Source organism: Vigna angularis, chromosome 3, assembly GCF_016808095.1.
Source record: "Vigna angularis cultivar LongXiaoDou No.4 chromosome 3, ASM1680809v1, whole genome shotgun sequence".
NCBI lineage: Eukaryota > Viridiplantae > Streptophyta > Magnoliopsida > Fabales > Fabaceae > Vigna > Vigna angularis.
This window is the reverse complement of record NC_068972.1, coordinates 19,149,360-19,171,116: the sequence shown is the minus strand read 5'-3', so window position 1 is coordinate 19,171,116 and position 21,757 is coordinate 19,149,360. Positions and strand designations below refer to the sequence as shown.

Below are 21,757 nucleotides of genomic sequence, written 5' to 3'. Positions count from 1 at the left end.
ATACTAAATCACAGCAAGTTCAATTCCTAATTCATGTTTCTAATCATCACCAGATGCAAAACCTAATCTAAATGCAATTTAAACATGTAAGATACTCTAAAACATGCAAAACTCTAATCAAAATGAAATAACAGAAACAAAATACTAATTACAGTGTTTTTCTTTCATTAGACTCATCTCCAAAGTCGAGAAGACATCTCGGTATATCATGCTCACTGTGGAGTCATGTAATTCCCTAAGGAATTTTAACTGTGTGAAGTCACAGAGTCCAAATCAATTTTTTCTCAAATTGAAACAACACAAGAAAGACTCTCACATCATCAAACAAGAACACAAAATAAATGGAAAAATCAGAATGACAAAATCACCGAATGTACAACACATAGAAACATCACAGTAGAAATTTTTATTAACAAAGAACAAGGAATACACGAAAATGTACCGAACAAAATGTGAGCGAGAACGCAAGAAACTCGAAGCCGAAAGCGCGATAAAACCCTAAGCTCTCACGTTCGCTCTATCTATTCCTAAGACTAAAAACGTAAACTGAAAAATATATGTCTCCGTGAAAGTCTCTCTATTTACATGGCAAAAGAACCCCCTTTTATAGGGTTGAAGAAAATAGAATAGAGAAAGAAAGAAGAAAAAAAACAGAACCTTCATCGTATCTTCTTCTTCATCCAACGGCTATCTTCACTTTGCTAACTAGGTTGCTTCTGCACCCTTTGATCACTTCAGTACTCTCGCTGATTCGACATCCGGTCAGCTTCTCCGGGCAGGTGCCTAGCTTGAACAATGGGAGCTTTCCTCTCGCCTTTCGCTTTGCTCTTTGCCCTAGCTTGCGGGTTCCTCTTTCTCCAGAGTGAATGTGCTTGCAAGATTATGTTTTCTCCAAATGAGTTGCTACTCAAATGACCCCCAAAGGCTGCAGTCAGACATTCTCCAAAACGACGTCGTCACACTAAGACGCAGGCCTAATCCAACGTCCCAACTCTTCTGATACAATCAGCTCCAGGCAGCGGCTCAATCTCCACTCTCAATCAGAATCAGCCAAATAAATTATTGAAGCGTAACAGATTTCTAGTGCAGGCAGACCAGTCCAATTAATCAGCCAATGGCCCAATGTACTTCAGCCCAAAAACCTACAAAATAAAATGAATTAAAGAGTTAAAAAAATTACTAAAAAATATAACCTATTCTAAAAACTATTTTTACTTTGTTTTCTAAAATATATTTTTCTAAAAAAAATCTAATTACTTAAAAACCTATTTTATTTGCCTAAAAAGAGAAAATTAACCAAATTTTTATTTAAAAGCTATTTTTACCATTTTACACTAAACTATTATATTTCTGAAAAATTAAAAGCTAAAGAATCTTAAGAAAAGAGTTTTAACTTAGAAAAATATGCAAATACTGAGAGTTATCATCGAGACACTTAGCCTTTTCCTCCACATCACCATTTCTTCACCCTCTTCATGACTTCCCTTCTAGTTTTGACCCAACCTAACTATGAGATTGTCATTAAGTTTGCTCCAACCAAAGTTACGTTCAGTTCTCCCTTAAGACCTCTTATGGGGTTTCATTAATCTTTAACAAAGATTACACGAGTTTCATCACTCCTGGTTTACAACGAGTATCAATCACTAATGGTCTCAACACTAGTCAACTAACTATATCGTTTAACTCAATAGAGCTAAGCATCAAGTGTTTTAATTCACTTCTGAATTTATAAGACAACTAAAAAGGTTTTTTAAACAAGATACAAATTTGATAACTCTCAAAGAGAGAATAAGTTTTCAATATAAAGAAAATTTTAAATTTGAAATACTTGTAAAGATTTTCTCTTTAAACGAAAGCGTTAGACGATGTAGAGAAAGAGAAACAGCGTAACAACAAGCTTGTTTATATGCACGTATTCTTCTTGTCTTCTCTTCATGCAATCATCTATATATAGTCTTATTCGAGAAAGATCTGTTAGACTGAGAGTTGACTTTCATGTAGAGTTCATAGCCTTTTTACGTAGGTAGTCAGACTCGGGTCTACATTGTAGAGCTATTGTGCTTTATCAAAGCTTTTATAAAAGTAGCTGGTATGATTCTGCAGAGCTTGAAGCGTTAAGGAAACATTCCTGAAATGTCTTCCTATCTCTTAACGTCTTTATCGATCTTGTGTAGAAATGATATGCACAAATAAAGAGAACAAAACATACAAGCAAAGAGGTATTATTCATACATTCAATAAATGTTTTAAATGTTGGTAATCGTTTAGGCATGTTTGCGTGTTTAAAATATTTTGGCACACATAAACTCGTTGATAGAAATACTGTTTAGGAAGTAAAGTGTTTAATATATGATCTATAGATGATATAAAACGTTAAAGGCTTATTTTATAAAATTGTTTGTAAGTTTCATTACATCGTTTAACGAGCTTTTTCTAGATGTTTCTTTTCTTTAAATTCTTATTTGTTCAACACTGTTTAGACATAAAATTTTAGGCTTATGTGTTTTTTTAAATGTATAATTAGACTTTTCCTTTTGTTAGCGTATAGTTAGACGTTTCTGTTGGGAATCCATGTAAGTCTAAGTCCCACATTGGATAAAATTAGAAAGTAGAGCAGTATATAAAGGTGAAAGACTCATTAACTCATTGCCTTAAGGTTTTGGGTAGAGAGTGGCGTCAATCCTTTATATGATTTTGTTGATGAATCGACAAGTGTACCGAATCGCACAAGTAATATAAAATGGTAAGACCAAGTATCGTATCCCAAAGGACTCTCGGCACTAGACAATCGTGTGATAACTCGATTAATGAAGACTTAAAGAAAACGAGATCATTGGTTTTAGATGCAAAGAAAGAAAATTAAATATGACTGTAGTTTGATCAATAGCAGAATAACACAGTGACGAACGGATGTTGATTTAGTATGAGATGAGTATGTTGTTGGGGTTAGATTTCGCCAAGTTCCCTCTCATATATGTAAGAATTCTTCTTTATGCATTAATGTTAACGTCACTCACTAAATCACTTAAACCCGATCCCTCGGCGAATAAGCTTGTCCTTAATTACCAGTTCATACAATTCCTAGCATTCCTAGTAATTAAATGTGAAGATCAAGAGCTTAAGACGGCCAAGACTCATACTCTCATCCCTGAGAAATATTACTCTTGGGAGTAATTCAACAAGAACTTGAATTGTAAGGAACCTCCCAACACTCATGCAATTCATAAATCATGCTATTGAATGAATTAAACAAAGCAAACGTTGTAACAAATGAATTACTCTAACGATTAATGAAAAAACATAAATTGTTAAGACTCAATTCAAATACATGAGAGTTCACAATGTTACATCATCCCCCAACAACAAATAGAAGTTAGTTCACCATAGACATGGTGAAATTAAATGAATAATGGAGAAGAATGAGATAGAAAAACCCTAAAAGTAGAAGATGGAGGCTCCCGCCTCCAAATCTGCCTCTAGAGGGTGAAAGAGTGTGCTGCCGCGCTCCTCCTGCCAAAACACAAAACCTAGGATGTCTGGGTTATTTAACTAGAGCGAAAACAGAACAGAAACAAGGTCCAGGCCCGTGTCGCTGGCGCTCAAGCACCCCACTTAGGGCGCCCGAGCGATGAACGGTGGTCTCTTGCGCTTAAGCCTCAAAAAGGGGCGCCCAAGCTTCATGCTTTTGGCGCTCAAGCGCCCCAAAAGGGGCGCCCGGGTGGTGAGCGACACTCTTCTGCGCTTAAGCCTCCAAAAAGGGCACCCAAGCTTCGAGTATTCCTCTCTTCTGGTGCTTTTCGAGGCCTTTCTGAGCTTCATCTCCCTTTCACTTCTTCTTTACTTTCCATATTATCTCATTCCCTGCCAAAACAAGGGAAATTAGTCATAAAACCATCAAATTCAACCTCAACTCTCTTATTCACACAACTTAACAAAAAAACATGATTCCAAGCAAGTTTCTAAGCAGAAAATGGTGCATTTAGTGTCAAAATTATATCACAAATAACAGTATTTTCAACCGTTATCAAATTTCTCTAGACGATCTTGTCTTGACATCTTTATGTCCTTTAAGTTCTAATATTCTTGGAGCGTTATAAGTCTCGAGGAGAATTAAGTGTTTACTTTCTGACTTTGTTATATGTTCTTTGAATTGTAATAACTCTTTTTCAAGTTTTTTTTTTCTATAAGATTAAAGATACTCTTATATGAGAACTCGAAAACCCTCTAGGATAAACAAACACTAGACTAAAATAGGATACCTATCCTATCTTACTTAATTATCAAATGAACACTTTTCTTTTCAATTTTAAACTGAAAATAATTTTCACATTTAACTTACTAATCTATTTGATTTTTTATTTGAAACTAATAATTGTAATTTACTTTAGACCCTAATTATAAAAATATGAAATTTTTTTTAATGTTTTTATTATTTCTCAAATATACATTAAAATATTATAAAACACACAAAAATATGATATCCTATGAAATTAATATACAATAAACTTATGTTTTTGTTAATATAATTTTATTCAACTTATTTCCTATTTGAACAAATTCTTTTACCACTAAGTTATAGAATTCAATACAACCATTTCCAAAGATATTTTAGTTAATAAAAATTAAACTAAAATATAATAATATTTTAAATTTACATTAATATATATATATATATATATAATTTTCTTTAATATATTTAAAGTGATTATAAAATAAATTTTCCAATTAAATGAAATTTCAATTTTTTTTTCACGTGAGATCTTCATTGTTTTTATTCTAGAAAATTTATTTTGGAAGGTAATATATTTATTGTGAAAATTTTATTCGAAAAATCTTGTGAAAAATTTGTTACAGAATTTTATATATTTTGAAAATATTAATCTGAAAATCTTATTCTAGAAAATCTGTTCAAGAAATCCTACTTTAAAAATATAGTTTGTAAATTGTGAAAAACTTATTTCGAAAGGTAATTAGTTAGTCACTTTTTTTCAGAAGAGTGAAATTGTTATTTTGAAAATATAGGAGTGCGCAAAGAAATTGTGAGATCCAGGAATAAAAAGCCTACTTCTTTCTCAATACTTTTCGGCCCACTAGTTCTCCAAATACTAGCAACAAAATGAGAGCCCAGTTACGAACAGAAAAAAAACACGAAGGAGCTTCTCCTTGTATATAACGAATCATCGTTAATATAGTGCCTCCGACTTTAGGGTTTCGGAAGAGCTGCGCGTCGATCTACGAAATGGGTAAGTCAAAGAAATTCGTTGTAACAAGGATTCAGATTCGTGCCATTTTTTTTCATGTCTGTTCTGAGTTAATTCTTTTCCGCCATTGAAGCGAGGATAAAGGTGTACGAGCTGAGGAACAAGACGAAGGCGGAGCTGCTGAACCAGTTGAAGGATCTGAAGGCGGAGCTCGCTCTGCTTCGAGTGGCTAAGGTCACCGGCGGCGCCCCTAACAAGCTCTCCAAAATGTACTATTCGAACTCGTTCTGAGTGTTTGTTGTGATTGTTTTGTTTGTTGGAATCGCGTTTTGTAAACTGCATTTTGTGTTCGTTTTGTAGCAAGGTAGTGAGGCTTTCGATAGCGCAGGTGTTGACGGTTATTTCTCAAAAGCAGAAGGCAGCGCTCAGAGAGGCTTACAAGACAAAGAAGCTTTTGCCCCTTGACCTCCGTCCCAAGAAGACCCGCGCCATTCGCAGACGCCTTACCAAACACCAGGTTTCACTCGTTTTATTTTTTTCAAGTCTTTATTTAATTTTGTTCGTCGTTTTTCTTCTAGAATTTGAAATTTTAGATTTTATTTCGTCTCGATAAATTAAATTGTGATCTTGGTACAACATGTGCATCATACTCCAACTTGACCTTTACTCTTGAGTTTGAGTTATGGTGCATCTGCATTGAATATACTCAATAATTGGTTCCAGTAGTATTGTGATCTCATATCTTTAATTTAAACTGTAATTGCTACCAAACATGGATAGACTGTTCATGTTGTTTTCAGTCTCATGTTTTTGGACTCAGACCGTATTTTGTGGTCTCATAAAAAGTAGTTAAGGGATTTTTGAGGTCTTGTTAAATGATGAATTTTAATAGAAGTTATTTTATAGTTGATATGTTGTGGATATGCATCCATTTCTAAACGAGGGTTTGGTTTTATCAAATTGTCTTTGTCTTACCACCCTCTTCTCGGTTTGTGCAGGCATCATTGAAGACAGAACGGGAGAAGAAGAAGGAGCTTTACTTTCCACTAAGAAAGTATGCCATCAAAGTTTAAGTTAGAATTGATTACTTGTATTGAAATTTTAAGGTGTTGATGCTTGCCACTGAGGCTGCATTCCAATTTTTAGTACCTGAGTTGTTTTGATGTCTGCCTTCATAGTTTCCAGGGTATTTGTTAAAACTATAGTTGCTTCGAGAAATTATGGTTGTTTTTGGCCTTTTGTTTTATGGAGTAGCACTGGATGAATGATCAATGTGAAATCTTCATTTCTCTTACAATTATCATAAGCATTTAATTTAGTCCTTATGTTTAGTGAATGCTTAGTGGCTTTTAGTTCTTGTATCATTCTTAATATGGTTTTGGCTGAAATAGGATTTTAGTCCTTGCATAGTTTTTTATTTCGATCTCTATTGAATTTTTCATCTGTTTTTGCCCCTTTAAAATTGAAAATTACCAATTTTTGAGCTTTAGTACTGTAACACCAATAAAAAAATTGTGTTGAATAAAATGTTAAATGATAATTCCCACTGATTCATACTAGTGCTGTAGTATAATGTGTGCTTTTGTAATCACAAACATTTAAAGTATGTAAAACAAAAGTCATTCATATATCTTAACATGAATATTGACTACTAAAAGTAGTGAATTAAAATATCAATTGATAGAAATTAGAGAAAAATAGTGACTTTTGAAGGAATGAAAAACAAAGAAAAATTAAAGTAAATTAAAATCTTAATTCATTAATTTTACGAGAATTAAAACACTACATTTTTTTGTTTCTGTAAATTTTTTAATTAAATTTGTATCTGTGAAAACTGGCAGTTTGAACCATAATGTCATGTATTGATTAAGCTCCGTTAAGCATTTGTATATTTGTATATGCCATTTTAAATTTGAGTCTAAACCTGTGATGTATCCGTATGTTTATTCTTAAACATGTGAATGGAGAATGTGCTATGCCAGTAGGAATCAAATTAAGAATATAAAGTGTGAACTGATCGAATTAAGAATCTGGAAGTAGATAACTAGGAAGAGTTAGAATTGGCATTTTACGGAGAAGGAAACTGAATTATATGTTCTGTATTAGCATTATTACTACCATATATACTCAATGAATGTTCACTACATAGCTCTAATTGAATTTAGGAAAAATGATGGTCGGATTTCGGTAATTCTTTCTTCTTTGGGTAGATAATTATTGTTTTATTATCCGTAATCATACATTTGCATACACGCAATTTCCTATATTCGTCAAAAACTCCTTCTCACCCTTTTTATTGATATTGTTTTCTGCACACTTTGTTTGAAATTATATAATAGCATTTTTTTTTTCTCATCAAATCAATTGCTGAGTAAATTATATTTCTCTTCAAGAAAGTATGACTAAACTGCCTGCTAGTCCTGCAAACAAATTGAATTATCTTCCTTCCATATAGTAAATATATAACTTTTTCTTTTTAATTAAGTCCCTTAACTTTAGAATTCATACGATTTTTCTGGTATACTAACCTGAAAAATGAAATTCTGACTGTTTCTTCCTATACTTTCCTTTTTTTTCCTCCCGCATCCCCACAACATCCATAAACTCAAAATTACCTCTGATTACAAGTATAATCTACAATCTGAAATGTTTTCAATTACACAATTTAAATATGTTACACAACTCAAAAACAAGAAATGCTAAATTGGAATTTTGGACAAAATTCAGTTGATAATTTATTAGATATTTTACAAAATAATAAATTTAATTATATCTAAAAATATCAATATAAAATATTGGTCAAATATTTTTAAAATTGATTAATTTTTTTAATTATTTGGAGATATTGCAATATTAGATAAGAGATTTCATTAACAGAAAAATCAAAATTCACGTCAAATAAAATTCTATATAAAGAGATATTGGAGAAGCGGGATGAGACATTAGCTACTCTAGTTTTATGTAGTTATATCTACCATATCTCTTATATTCTTTCCACCTTTCTTACTTTTTCTTTCATGTATTATCTATTTCATTCCATCCATGGAGGGTTAAGTTTTTAGGGATGGTTTAAGGTTAAATTAAAATAATGTCTTTGTTTTTTTTATTATTGTTTTGAGTTTTCACATATATATATATATATTATATGTATGTATTTTATCTTTGAATCACGTAAAAAATAATGATTTTTACATCATAGCTAATTAGCAAAGTGTTTTAATTTATATGCATGTTGATCATATGAGTCTAATGATTTTTAATTTTGATTGAGAATATAATTTGATTAAAGTTCTAAACTTTCATAAATGAGTTTTTGCTACCAATTGATAATGTACTTTGATTAGTGATAAAAAATTTAATAATAATTAATCAAGAATATACTTTGATTAATTAATTTTTTATTTGGTTAGAAGCTAAAAGAATAAACATGATTAAACATAATAGAATTTAAGTGAAAATGTACTTTGGTTGAATTTATTATGTATAATCTAAAAAGTTCTTGTTTTTAATTAAGAATCCATTTTGGTTAATAGTGAAAACGTCAACAAATTAATTAAGAATTTACTTTAATTAATTTGCAATATAAAAACAATAATCAACATTATTTAAGTTTGAATTTAATTTTTAGGTCAACTGACCTTCTCTATAAATAGGGGGTTGACTTCGTTAGTAAGGCATATTTGGAATAATGAAAATATGAACTTTTCTTTCAAGTCAGGTTCTTCTTCAAAACTTCAATCCTTTTTTTTAAATTTTACAATTCAAAGTGTCAAATCTTTCTTACTTATCTTAGATCATCCTTCTGAGTGACGTGACTTCATTCATTCCCAAAATTCATTGAATTGATGTCTTCCATTTTCCCCCTTTCGTTCAATTTAGCTCGTGGGTGTACCTATTTTTGTCCAAGACAAGCCCTAGCACCCTAGATCTTAAATGTCGTCTTTATCAACTATCATCCGACAACCACCATCATTCTCCAAACCACACAAAAACCCTACACTACACATTATAGAGCCATCATCCCAACTTCATCTAATTTCTCCATTCATCATCATAATATTCCTTCCACTACCATTCACAGATTCCATATACACTCCCAAATCTTATTCACTCTTTCATCCTCTTTCCTTCATAAATACACAAACAGAGAGGAGGTAGGAGAATCACCTTTGACCTTCACACGTCAAAATACAGACATTATTTCTATCATCCCCTCCATCTTTAGAGATTTGGCAAAGGGAGATCCATGGTTGCTCTCAAAATCCTAGTGATTTGGGTAGAAAGTGACTTCATACAATCACTGAAGAGGAAGGAGGTAGTGGTGTCGCTAGAGATGTCTATGACAATAATAACATAGCATCGTGACAGTACTGAGAGACAGTGGAGGAGTTCACGCATCTGTTTTTGAGGAGGAAGAAGAGGAAGTTGATGACATCTTAACAACACCATGACTATAGGCCATCAATGTTGTCATGACGACATGTCGCAATGTCGATGTTGCAACACCCCGATTTAGGATGTCACATGTAAGTAAAAGAACGTGTATTGATTAGGAAAAATACAACTTTGATATCATCAGGACCTAGTGAAAATTTTAAAATTATTACGTCAACGTGAAATTTAAATAAAAATGCGAAATTAATAAACAATCTCAATACAACTCTAAATGGCGTACTAAAACTCATCAACATAATTTATTTAAACAAAATAATGTTTGAAAACCCCAAAAATAATTCTCCACTCGTCTTACGATCTACACAACATCAACATCATTAGCAATGTCCTTTGTAACATCATCTGCTCTTGTATAAATACGATCATCGCAGGTGGAAACCATCACCATAAATGTAAGAATGAACTAATAACATCAACATCAAAAATACATATAATACTACAATTATTATAATACATTTATCTTTTAAATCATAACATCTTTACACAAACCAAATTCACAACACAATAACAAATTGTTAAGTCCAAACTCCAATCCAGACAAATCATGCCACCACCACCAATTACTGTCACCATATGTCATCTTCCGTACTCCAACAGACACGACCAATTCACCAAAATCGGGCGTATGCACCAACTTAGGGATTCTTGTTTAGCAAAACAAGGCTCATGCACCAACGAAAGTCTTGCCAGTTCACCAAAACAGTGTCTAAGCGCCAATGCATGACTTGTATGTTCACCAAAACAGGGTTTATTCACCAAAGCAAGAACTTTCTTGCATCACGACTAATGGGTACATAAGACAACATATAATCCACTATCTCAACACAGTCCACCCATAACATGGCTTATCATATAACAGTAAGGAAAAATAATTCAATAAACACCACATACACTCTAAACAAATTGGCACTCAATCATAACAACTCGGCCATACATGAAATCATCAAATCACATCACATATACATCAATCCAGTCATAAAATCTCATGATAGCAAGGTAGGAAACATGAGAATCAACTATATAAATGCATACACCTCACAAATACACACTGGGACAACTCGACACTATCTCCAATCACATAATAGTTTCACACAACAACACTATCTATGCATATATCAACATGACATTACACATACATGACCCGACAACCCATAGCACAAGTTATACTAACCCTATAACAATCTAGCATAACCCAATACCACTTATACACAACTCAGTCTTGGAAAAATATAATGCAATAAAACCATATAAAACATAAAATCATGTCTCATGTTCATACAACACATCAAAACCCTAAATCCCTAAAACTATATGTAATAAAATAAAAACACAAGGACAATTATAACTCAACAAAACACATGCAACACAATAATATTTGACTTGAGAAAACAACATGTATGACACACCACACCATGGTTCACGACATTCACCAAAAAAAATATAATGAACAAATTAAACACTCGTACACACATTGATTAAAAAAAATAAAATAACACACATGATACATGTCATCAAACCTTCATGGCATGTACACAAAATATAATGGACATGCACTCACACATAATTACTCAATCATAGACATTGAAGGCTAGCTCCCCTTACCTATACTCTAAGCAAATCTTTATCCTTAATCAACCTCCAACACTTTCAACTTCTTGACGGAAATCCTTCTTTCTTTCTCTGAAGTTGACTAGGTTTTTATTATGAGGTTAACCCTCATTAATTTAGTATTTATACAGCTAAACTAGTGCTAAATTTGTCACCCTCATGAGCCTAAAAATTACACGTACTTAATGGTGCTCACTGTTTTAAACCTTTAAAGAAAAACTCAAAACAAAAGCAAAAGAGCTAAAATAAATGTCAGGATTCAAATGGAGGATCTCCATGCATGCGCATGCAGTACCAATGCCTCCACCATTGGTCAATGCCTTAAACTAATATATGGCCCAAAAACTAATATATAACCCTTTTTTAATTCTTTTAGTAGCTCTCTCACATCATAAAAGTTAGCAATCACTTATACAGTATTACATGCATTCACCTAACACATTTAAACTATAGTAAATTCATATAAATATTATTCATAAATATTCCTAATCTTTTCCCGAGTCTTACAGATGTTACGCTAGAGAAGCTCAACTGCAAGCTCAACCTTTGACATCATCCTCTACGACGTCATGTAAGAAGAGACCCATGCAGAATAAACATAAAAATATATATTGATGGTATAAGATTTTTGTGTATCAATGCCCTTTGATATGAAGCTCTGAATCTAGGAGTAAGAATCGAAATACCTAATATGGGATATTTCTATATCGAAAGAGGCAATCCAATTAACATTTTTCAAGGGTGTAGTTATCGAACTAGACAATTTGGTGCATATCTCTATATCTCAAAAAAGCCAACTAAATTGATGAATCCGGTTGGCTCTTCCTAGATCTAGAGTTATACACCGAATTGTCCAGTCTGCTAACTACACCCTTGAAAATCATTTATCGGATTTCCTATTATGTTATAGAAATCTCTCGAATTAGGTATTTTGATTCTTACTCCCAAATTTAGGGCTTCATACTAGGATGCACAATACGATGCATAAAATCCTTACCCGATTTACACAATCTGGATCATGTCGCCAAATTCAAAAAAGACTTTGAGATCAAGTACAAGAATAAGGGTTTAAGTATTAGAGGAGGAAGAAGATGAAGGTTATATTTAATTATTTAATATATAATTTGGAGAAGACAAAATCGAAAACAATGACAAATTTAGAGGTGTGGGAAAAAATAATGAGATGCAATAAGAAGCCCCTTAGATCGACAACAATGAGAAAGAAAATGAAGTATGACATAATTTCAAATTAATTATCTATTAACTTAATTAATCACAAAATTGATTATTTTTAACAAAAAAAAGTATAGTCAATTCTAACTTTAAGCTTTTTAAAGAGAAAAATAAAATAAAGAATTTGATCTCCAATAATAACAAGAAGGGTTTAACCATTTTGGTTGAGTTCATGTTTTGGTTAAATTGTTAATCTTTGATAAATTTATTTTGTAAAGTAGTAAATTTGTCATAGTTTTGTAAGATCCTAATTTTAGCAGTTTACAATTGATAAAATAAGACTTATAAAACTGATAACATTAAGAGATTGTCTCAACATAGAAATATATAATATTAATAGAATTATTAAAACTTAATAGTTTTAATAATAAAATATATGTAAAACTTCTACAAAAACTATAAGGTGATTATCACAGTTTTCTTTTTGAGATATTTCGACACCTATCCCTCAACTACTCATACCATCAAGGTGATCATTGCAAAAGAAAATACAAAGAATACACCAAAAGAAAACGACAAGGTAAGTTAATGTGCGAAAAGGGTTTTCTAAGACAATTAAATTATATCAATATAAGCTAAATATTTACGAAAGATAATAACTCATATAAACACACGTAAATAGTTTACACTAGACTCAATTATCCAGATACACGCCTTTAAGATTAGGTTTCACTGTAGGCCTGCATTTGTAGTAGTATTTATACTCCACAAAGTCATAAACAAAGGGGTTATCATCCTATTGCTCGCAAGGTAAATCCCCTTCGCACCTAGGACCAAAAATAGTTCAGTGACGAGGACCTCCTGTCATTCTCTCCCCCATCCTATTCCTCTCTAAATGAGTTTAATGATTGGTAGTATATCAGGATACCTCCTTAGTAAACTCCTAATGTCAATGCATACACAATCACATCATCACAAAGAATTTCTCCTTGAAATTCTCACAACACCATCACCACACATATCCACAACCATGTTCTCAAACCTTAATACATATTAAACATACATCATATCCATAATAATCCATTTTAAACAAATCAAAACATTAGAAAATCACAACATATACACTGATCCTTAAAAGTGGTGCTCAACGCAAAGCCTCTTGCAAAAGAGAGCGTTCAACAACAATCCTGACACTCAACGCCAAACCTTTCGCAAAAGGTGGCACTCAACGACACTCTTGGTGCTAACGTCTCGCTTAGCGACATCATTCTGTCTCTGAAAACCCTATAACTAAATTGTTCCAAACCTGCAATGTAGAGTGTTTGTCACAATGATCAATTATGCGGTCTCGATTCTTTAATCACGTAAGCAAAAAGCCAAAACACTAAGAGAGAAGTAAGACAACTCTAAGAAATGGTTTCTAGAGAGATTGTGTTTTAATATTTTAATAAAAAAACTATTTATACTAAAATCTTTTAATATTAAAATAATTGAATCTCACTGCATTATCACCTCTAAAGTGTCATTTTTAGGTCTTTACATTTTTATTGTTTTATTTGGATATTTTGCACAAACCTCTTCCTAAATACTTATAGGGAAAAAAATAAAATCAATTTTTATGTAATTTAAAATAGTTTTGATAATTTTACAATAGGCTTAATTGTTTACTTGGTCCCTAAATTCAGTCGTTAGTGTGTAGTTGATACCTGCTTTTCAAAATGTCTCAATTGCGTTCTCACGTGGTATAATTGCACCAATTAAATCTCTTCCGTTAAATTGGCATAAATGAGGTTAAATGTTTGATGATGTGGCAAAGAAATCTGCAAACATCATCAAACATCTAACTCTGTTTATGTCAATTTAACGGAAGAGATTTGATTGGTGTAATTATACCACATGAACACAATTGAGACTTTTTTAAAAGCAGGTACAAACTAAATACTAACAATCATTAACAGCTGAATTTGAGATCAAGTAAAAAATTAACCTTTTACAATATTTCTAAATGTTAAAAAAATTTATGCGATATATTTTAACAATTTTGAAGTGGCTTTTAAATATTAAAAAAAAATCCATGTTATTATATAATTGCAATATTGATATTTTATATTTCATCGAAACTTTTTTAGAAGTAATTGTGTCATTAAATCATGTCTAAACTATTTATAACCTTTTACCGATTTGTATTTTATTTTTGGATTAAAAATAAAATAAAAAGGAAAGAAATCGAAAAGATAGAAAATAAAAATCTATACATTGTATAAAGATGTGTTCACATTTTATTCTAAAATTTAACTTTGAAGTATTTTTTTTAATAAAAATAATTATTTTACCAATTTTTGGAACTTTTTCTTTAATTTAAAAAATTAATTATTTATAATAAAAAATATTTAAAAAAACTAAATAGAATAAATTTATTTTAATTATAATAATAATAATAATAATATATTTTTTTATCGTAAAAAATAACACGAAATAGAATCACATCGGTCATTATTAACCTAACACGAAATAGTAAAAGGTATCCCAATAAATATTTAAAATTTAAAATTATATTATATAAAAATAACGAAATAATTTTATTAAAATAATGTATTTTATTTTATTAAATGAATAATATAGTTTCAATAAATTTTGAAAAAATGAATCAAATTTTCATTCAATTTTCTACTATTATATTTCATCTCTAAAATAATATACGTAAAATTTATGTATATAAAATAGGCATGATAACATTTGTTATCTTCATCCCTTCACATTGGAAAAAAATATTCAACTTAAAAAACGTGATTTTATATTTTCAAGTTATTTGAATTGAAATGAAATTTTTTAAATTTAGGTAAATTCGTATAATTTTCTTAACCTTTTATCATGTTAATTTAATTATATATTTTAAAATATTAACTTTATCTTTACAATTTAATTTAGTTTTTATAGTACGGCATCACAGGAAAATGTTATAATAAATACTTTAGATATTTAATTTTATTAAAAAAAGTAAATACTTTAAATATTTTATCATAAATCTATGAGAAAATTTATTCAACATAAAGAAACACATTAATGAAAGGTTTAATACAATTTTTGGTTCTTTTCGTTTGACTTTGTTTAATTGTAAGATTTATTTTTTGGGAGTATTTAATGTGGTATCAATTTTTATAATTTATATTTATCTCTAAATTATTAATCAGTCTAAATTATTAATCGGAGATAAACAGTATATATCACGTGTCAGTTCGTGATTTTTATAATTTTTTATAAAATTTTTTATTAATTTTTTAAAATTTTTTCTTAATTTCAAAAAAATTGTTTACATCTCAAGTTAATATTATGTCACGTGTTACATGGCAGGTCAATGTAAGTGTTACATGTCAAGTCAATATTATTAATTTAAAACTAGAAAAAAAATTCTTCATTATTTTTAAAATTAGAAAATAAATTCTTCATTATTTGTAAATTAGAAGAAAATTCTTTATTATTTTTAAAATTAGAAGAAAAATTCTAATTTATTTCTAAAATTAAAAGAAAACTTCTAATTTATTTCTAAAATTAGAAGAAAACTTCTAATTTATTATTAAAATTAGAATGAAAATTCTTTATTATTTTTAAAATTCTAACCCTATATTTTACATGTAGAAAAAAATCAAACATAAATCTAATAATTATATTACAATAGTATAGTTGAAGTTGGTTTAAAAATAATGAAAAAAATATTTAATAAAAATGTGAATTTTAATAAAAACTAAATTTAATCTCAATTTAGAAAGGAAAAAATTGTGACTGAATTGAACAAAATTTAAGATTAAATTGAATAAAATTAACGAAAATTAAAATTAAATTGAATATAAAACACTGACGTTTGACATTAACATTGACACATTAGATTGATGCTGACTTGACACATAACACTGATATGAAATGTAACACTACATTATCATGTGACACAGACATTATCATGTGATACAATATTGATTTGACAAGTAAATAACTTTGTATTAAGAAAAAATCTATATAAAATTTAATGAAAAGTTTTAATTTTTTTTTAAAAAAACTACGAACTAAAAGTCATTTTAATTTAGTTATACTATGTTTTTTTACCTACTAAGGTACTTTTCCTACTCATCAATTGAGTTAAGTATATATTATTATTTCTACGTACTGTTGAGTCACGCCTTCACTGTCAAAATCGTAATGAGAAAATGTGTTGTGGCAATAGTTAAAAAATAAGGAGAAAAAAAATTATATTTTATTTCACCAGTTCAAATGTCTAAACAAAAAGAGTGAAATAATAAATTATATAAAAATTAAATTTAAATTAGTGAAAAATATTATATTGTTGTTTCTTAACATAAAAATAGTTTGGTCGCAGGAAAGCATAAAAATATATTTTCTATTTTTATGTTATAAAAAAATATTTAATTTTACAAAACAAAAAATAATTTCCCTCTATTTCAGGATAATGCGAAAAATATAATTCCAACAAAAATTTCGCTTTGTTTTCACTGTGAAACAAACAATAATATATATATATATATATATATATATATATATATATATATATATATTTCCTTCAAGTTTATATCTATCTATAAACGGTTTGACTTCTATTTTTTTTTTTTTTAAATTGTAATCTGAATTCCAATTTAAAAACTTTTGCTTAAAAGTTAATGCAGGAAATTGTCATCCTATTATTTAAGTAAAAAGAGAAGAGATTCAACATTAATAAATCATATATAAATTTATATAAAAAGAAGTATGATATTACTATTAGTCCAAAATTTAAAGGTAATTGTTTTCGTTGAAATTGTCCGAGTGTTTGTGGTTCTTTCTTATTTTGTTCTCTTTCGATCGTTCAATCTCCTCCGAGAATACAATTCACTTCGATGAGTTGTTGATATGTAGAAGACACTCCGACGCTCAAGTAAAGTTTCTATTTTATTAGGATAGATTTACTTGGATATTAATAGTATATTTATAGGGCTTGTGGTAACAAACACATTGATTAACCATTAACGCATTATATTTTTAGGCAATCAAACTCAATAATCAATTATTAATACCAAACTCAATAATCAATTATTAATACCGTATATTTGTAAACTGTAAGGCAATCTAACTCATTAATACCTGACAATATACCTGTTAACTGTCCATAAATAACCATTAACTTCGATCGATATATTTCATACAATACAGTAATATTTGTAAGTCATTTTGTATATTATTCAAGATAAAAGACTCCATTCAAACTTGCATCTTAACTCATTGAACATAATCTATCTAGTGTATATTGTTCTCTCCACATGTTTACTTTAGAATTATAACTAATAAGTAATCTAAAGATATTGTTAGGATATTAAAAATATGTAATAATAATATACTGTCTTATTGTTTATAACACATTCATTATTTTTAATGCTTTAATTAAACACAATAAATTAAGTTATCGTTTTTAGTTGCCACTTGAATTACTTAATTGTGGTCTTTTCACTATTCGTTATTTAATAAATGATAATTAGTTCAACTGTACAACCTTTGTTGAATATCAAATTTTACAAGTTGTCCGTGTAGATGGGGAAGCATCTACTTTTACAAGTTGAGTACGCATTAATTAAAATTAATAGATATAATGAAGGTGGGGAAATTATTAATTGTTGCTTTACCATAATATATTAGGAATTATAAATGTGTTGATAAAATATTATATTAGAATTTGTTTAATATTTTATTTAAATATTGTATAATAAAATGAAATTAAACATATTTAATTAGAAAATCTATTGTATTAAAATCATGTAGTGCATTAAGTGTTTCCATATATTAACATATTTTCATACAAGTCGTTCAATATTTAATTTTAAATAACTAAAACTATGTAGTACATGAAGTGTTTCCATATATAATATTTCTCCCGCGCATTCATCTAAATCATTAAAAACAATATCTTAAGCTTTTTTATTTTTGTTTGAAAATATGTTATCTTGAATAAGAATATCTTCTATCCAATATATTTATTAGAAATTCCAAATTGCCCAAAAAATTAATGATGTAATTAAACCATGAGGCAATTCCTCATTGTTATACTCAACCATATTTACAATTCAATCTCAACACATAAATTAAGAAATCTAATATCTCAATCTCATAAAAAAGCTTAACCTAAAAAATATCTCATATCTATAAACATAATTAACATTCACCTATTAATAATCAAATTATATATATATATATATATATATATATATATATATATATATATATATATATATATATATATTAATATTTATGTATATCCCATTTTAATAACTAGTAAAATAAAATATTTCATTATAAATATTTAGAAAATAGATAATTCAAGGAATATTGTATATTATATATTAATAGTAATTCAAAACATATATATCCTAAGCTAACATAAATTAATATCATCACATCCCATCCCATCCCATGATTCAGACAACTTTGCATCCATGTAAGAGGTGTTCCTAAACTTATATCTTCTTTTGCTTAAACTAATAAGTTGATCATTGTAAAAAAAAAAAAAGAACACAACACATAACAAAACTCACCAACACAAGAGGGTAAGTTAATTGAAAAAGAGACAACATATGTATATAATACAATAAATCTTTTTTTACCATATTAGTTATAATTAAAATTAATAGATAAGTGCATTCATACAATTTTACTTTTTCTAGACTCAATTTATCCAAATAAGTGCACTTGAGTCAGACTCATGAAATCATGCACTTGTGGTGGTGAAATATTGCTTTACCGAGTTGTCACACACAAGGTTAATCCTCGTCACAATCATAAGAACCCTAGGATCGTCCTTATGACACAATCTCCTACCACTCTCACCACTTAATTATCCTCCTCTACATGAGTATGAATAATTAATAGAGTTCAGGATAACCTCACATGATGGAACAATCCTCACTTCAAGGCACACCCTAATGAATCACACATTCAATGAGATTTCTTCCCTAGAAATTAGTGCTGTCAAAATGGGTTGTAACCAGTGAGCCAACCCGGTCCACCACGAGTTTTAGTCAAGTTGGGTTTGAAAAAATGTAATTTTTTTTATGCAGGTTAGTTTTCAACTCGGTTCATTTAAAACCCGACTCACCCAGGTTGAACCTGTGGTGAGCCGGATTGGCTCACTAATCCACCTAATTTAATTTAATTATTTATTATTTTATGTTTCAATATTGTTAGTAATTTTTTATTATATTGTAGATGAGATAAAAAAAAGATGTTTCAAGACAGAAAAATATTATGGATTTACCTATTCAAGGCTCTAATATTATAAATGAACAAGTGATACAAAATTTATCAATATTAAAAACTTATTTGTTCGTCTTGTGCTTGTTTTTGGATTACGCTTGGATTGTATGATATATATATATATATATATATATATATATATATTTATTTATTTATTTATTTTGAATTGTCTTTGGAGTTTAACATCATTTTAGAGTGAAATTTATTTAAAAATTTTATTTGGCACCTTCTACTTTTTTCTTGAATTCATACAAATGTAAAAATAGTTTCTCAATGATACCAATTAAGCCAATTGTTCAATTTAGAACTCTCTCATTCAATTACTCAATCAAACCACAATTCATAATACACTCATACAATTTGCACCAAAATCATACGCAAACACATCAATTTCTATATACCAAACCAGATTTAGCAAAAAATCATATTGTCCCAAATTATCCTAACATCATCGTGAAATAACTCAATTAAACAAAGTTCACAAAATCACATACCAAGGCTACCTTTCCTTACTTGACAAAACAATTTAAACGATTCTAAGAGTCAAAATCTTCAACCCCACAAAATGTTTTATTTACATGTAGAAACATTACAAAAACGGTTAGAACATACCATTAGGATTATTGAGTAGGAGAGACTCATATAAATGATTCTAAAGATGCATGCAAGTCAAGAAAGCCTACATGTAAGGAGAAAAACATATTGGACAGAGAAAAGAGCAGAAAACCAATGTACTCAAATTGAGAAATTGATCAATTGAACTTCAATAACTCTTCGCAATGATCACCCAACAGTCTTAGATCTTCAAACAGATAAATGGAGGGTGAGTAAACTTAGAGAGAAGATGGAGAAATTCTAGAAAAGTGATTTTTAAAGAGATGATATATTTTAAAGTAATAAAACTCATTTATAAATTTTTTGTTTATACTTAAATGTTTTAATATTAAAATAATTGAATCTCACCGTTTTAAAAACAATGTCAATTCTAAAATATTATTTTCTAAGTTCTCATAAAATAGATCAATAAAATATATTTCAAACTAGTAAAACTTTCTTTTGTTAGTAAATGAAAATTTTAAGTCATAAAATTAAGCAATTTAAAAACGAAATTAGCTACATTATTTAACAAGAGTGAAAAAAAAATGCTTAAACATTTATATTATTGGCGGAGTCTAAGTAAGAACCATTGCTCTTAATGTTCTTTTACTTCTTTTTATTTGCTTGTTCAAACAAAGTTTATTCTACACGAAGCTATTTCCATGAAGGAGGATTGACGATTTTAGTTGAAAGTCAAAGCCTTAGAATTATGAGACCAAGAAGTTTGATTAATTTTAAAACAAGAGATTAATTGATTGATCGCGTTTTATGAATGCGGGATCAAAGAGAAAAAAAGATTAATAGCGTGGATAAGTGCATGCATGGAAGGTGAAATTAGCCACCAATTATCGTCAACGATGTTACAATTAAGAGGGTAATACTTGTGCAATTGAATTGACCTTTATATTCTGCCATCACTTCCAAACTGTTAAATTAACTATTTGGCGTCTGTATTAAATGAATCTGCTAACACTTTTCTATACTCTTCACACCTTACACGTTTTCAATTATACTCTTATCAACATAACTTTATCTTTTTTTTTTTTTTTATGTAAACTATTTTTTATTTAATACTTTTTTTAATTCCATCCTATTATTTTAAACAGTTCTAATTTAGCGTCACTTTTCTGAAATAACTAATATAGTTCCTTCTATTAAATTAATGATAACAATAATAGCATAACTAATGAACGATGCTTTGTCAATCAAAATATTGATATATTCATAAAAAATAATAGGGGAGACAGACGATGAGTGGCATTATAAATTTGACAGAAATAATTATTTTTACTTTTCTATAAAAAAATAAATTTTATAACATTAAAAATATAGGACGAAATTAAAAAAAAAACATCATATTTCTATGAAATTAATTTATCTTATTTTTTTAACCTTTTTGTTTATATACAATAAATATTCCTCGTGGCAAAGGACTT

The 21,757-nt window shown here is 29.1% G+C and overlaps 1 protein-coding gene across 1 annotated transcript; it reads left to right on the top strand.

The window, feature by feature from the left end:
• The first annotated feature begins 5,103 nt into the window (after positions 1-5,103).
• On the top strand, positions 5,104-6,498 carry LOC108324669 (60S ribosomal protein L35). Its single transcript, XM_052875396.1, has 4 exons — positions 5,104-5,243; positions 5,335-5,470; positions 5,562-5,718; positions 6,200-6,498. The coding sequence occupies exons 1-4, from the start codon at positions 5,240-5,242 to the stop codon at positions 6,272-6,274; spliced, it is 372 nt and encodes a 123-aa protein (XP_052731356.1). The 5' UTR covers positions 5,104-5,239; the 3' UTR covers positions 6,275-6,498.
• Positions 6,499-21,757: the final 15,259 nt, after the last annotated feature.

Excerpts from the sequence above, each read along its gene's own strand:
- LOC108324669 (XM_052875396.1), top strand. Across the intron at positions 5,471-5,561 it reads CCTAACAAGCTCTCCAAAAT|CAAGGTAGTGAGGCTTTCGA; the intron begins GTACTATTCGAA and ends TTCGTTTTGTAG. Across the intron at positions 5,719-6,199 it reads GACGCCTTACCAAACACCAG|GCATCATTGAAGACAGAACG; the intron begins GTTTCACTCGTT and ends CGGTTTGTGCAG.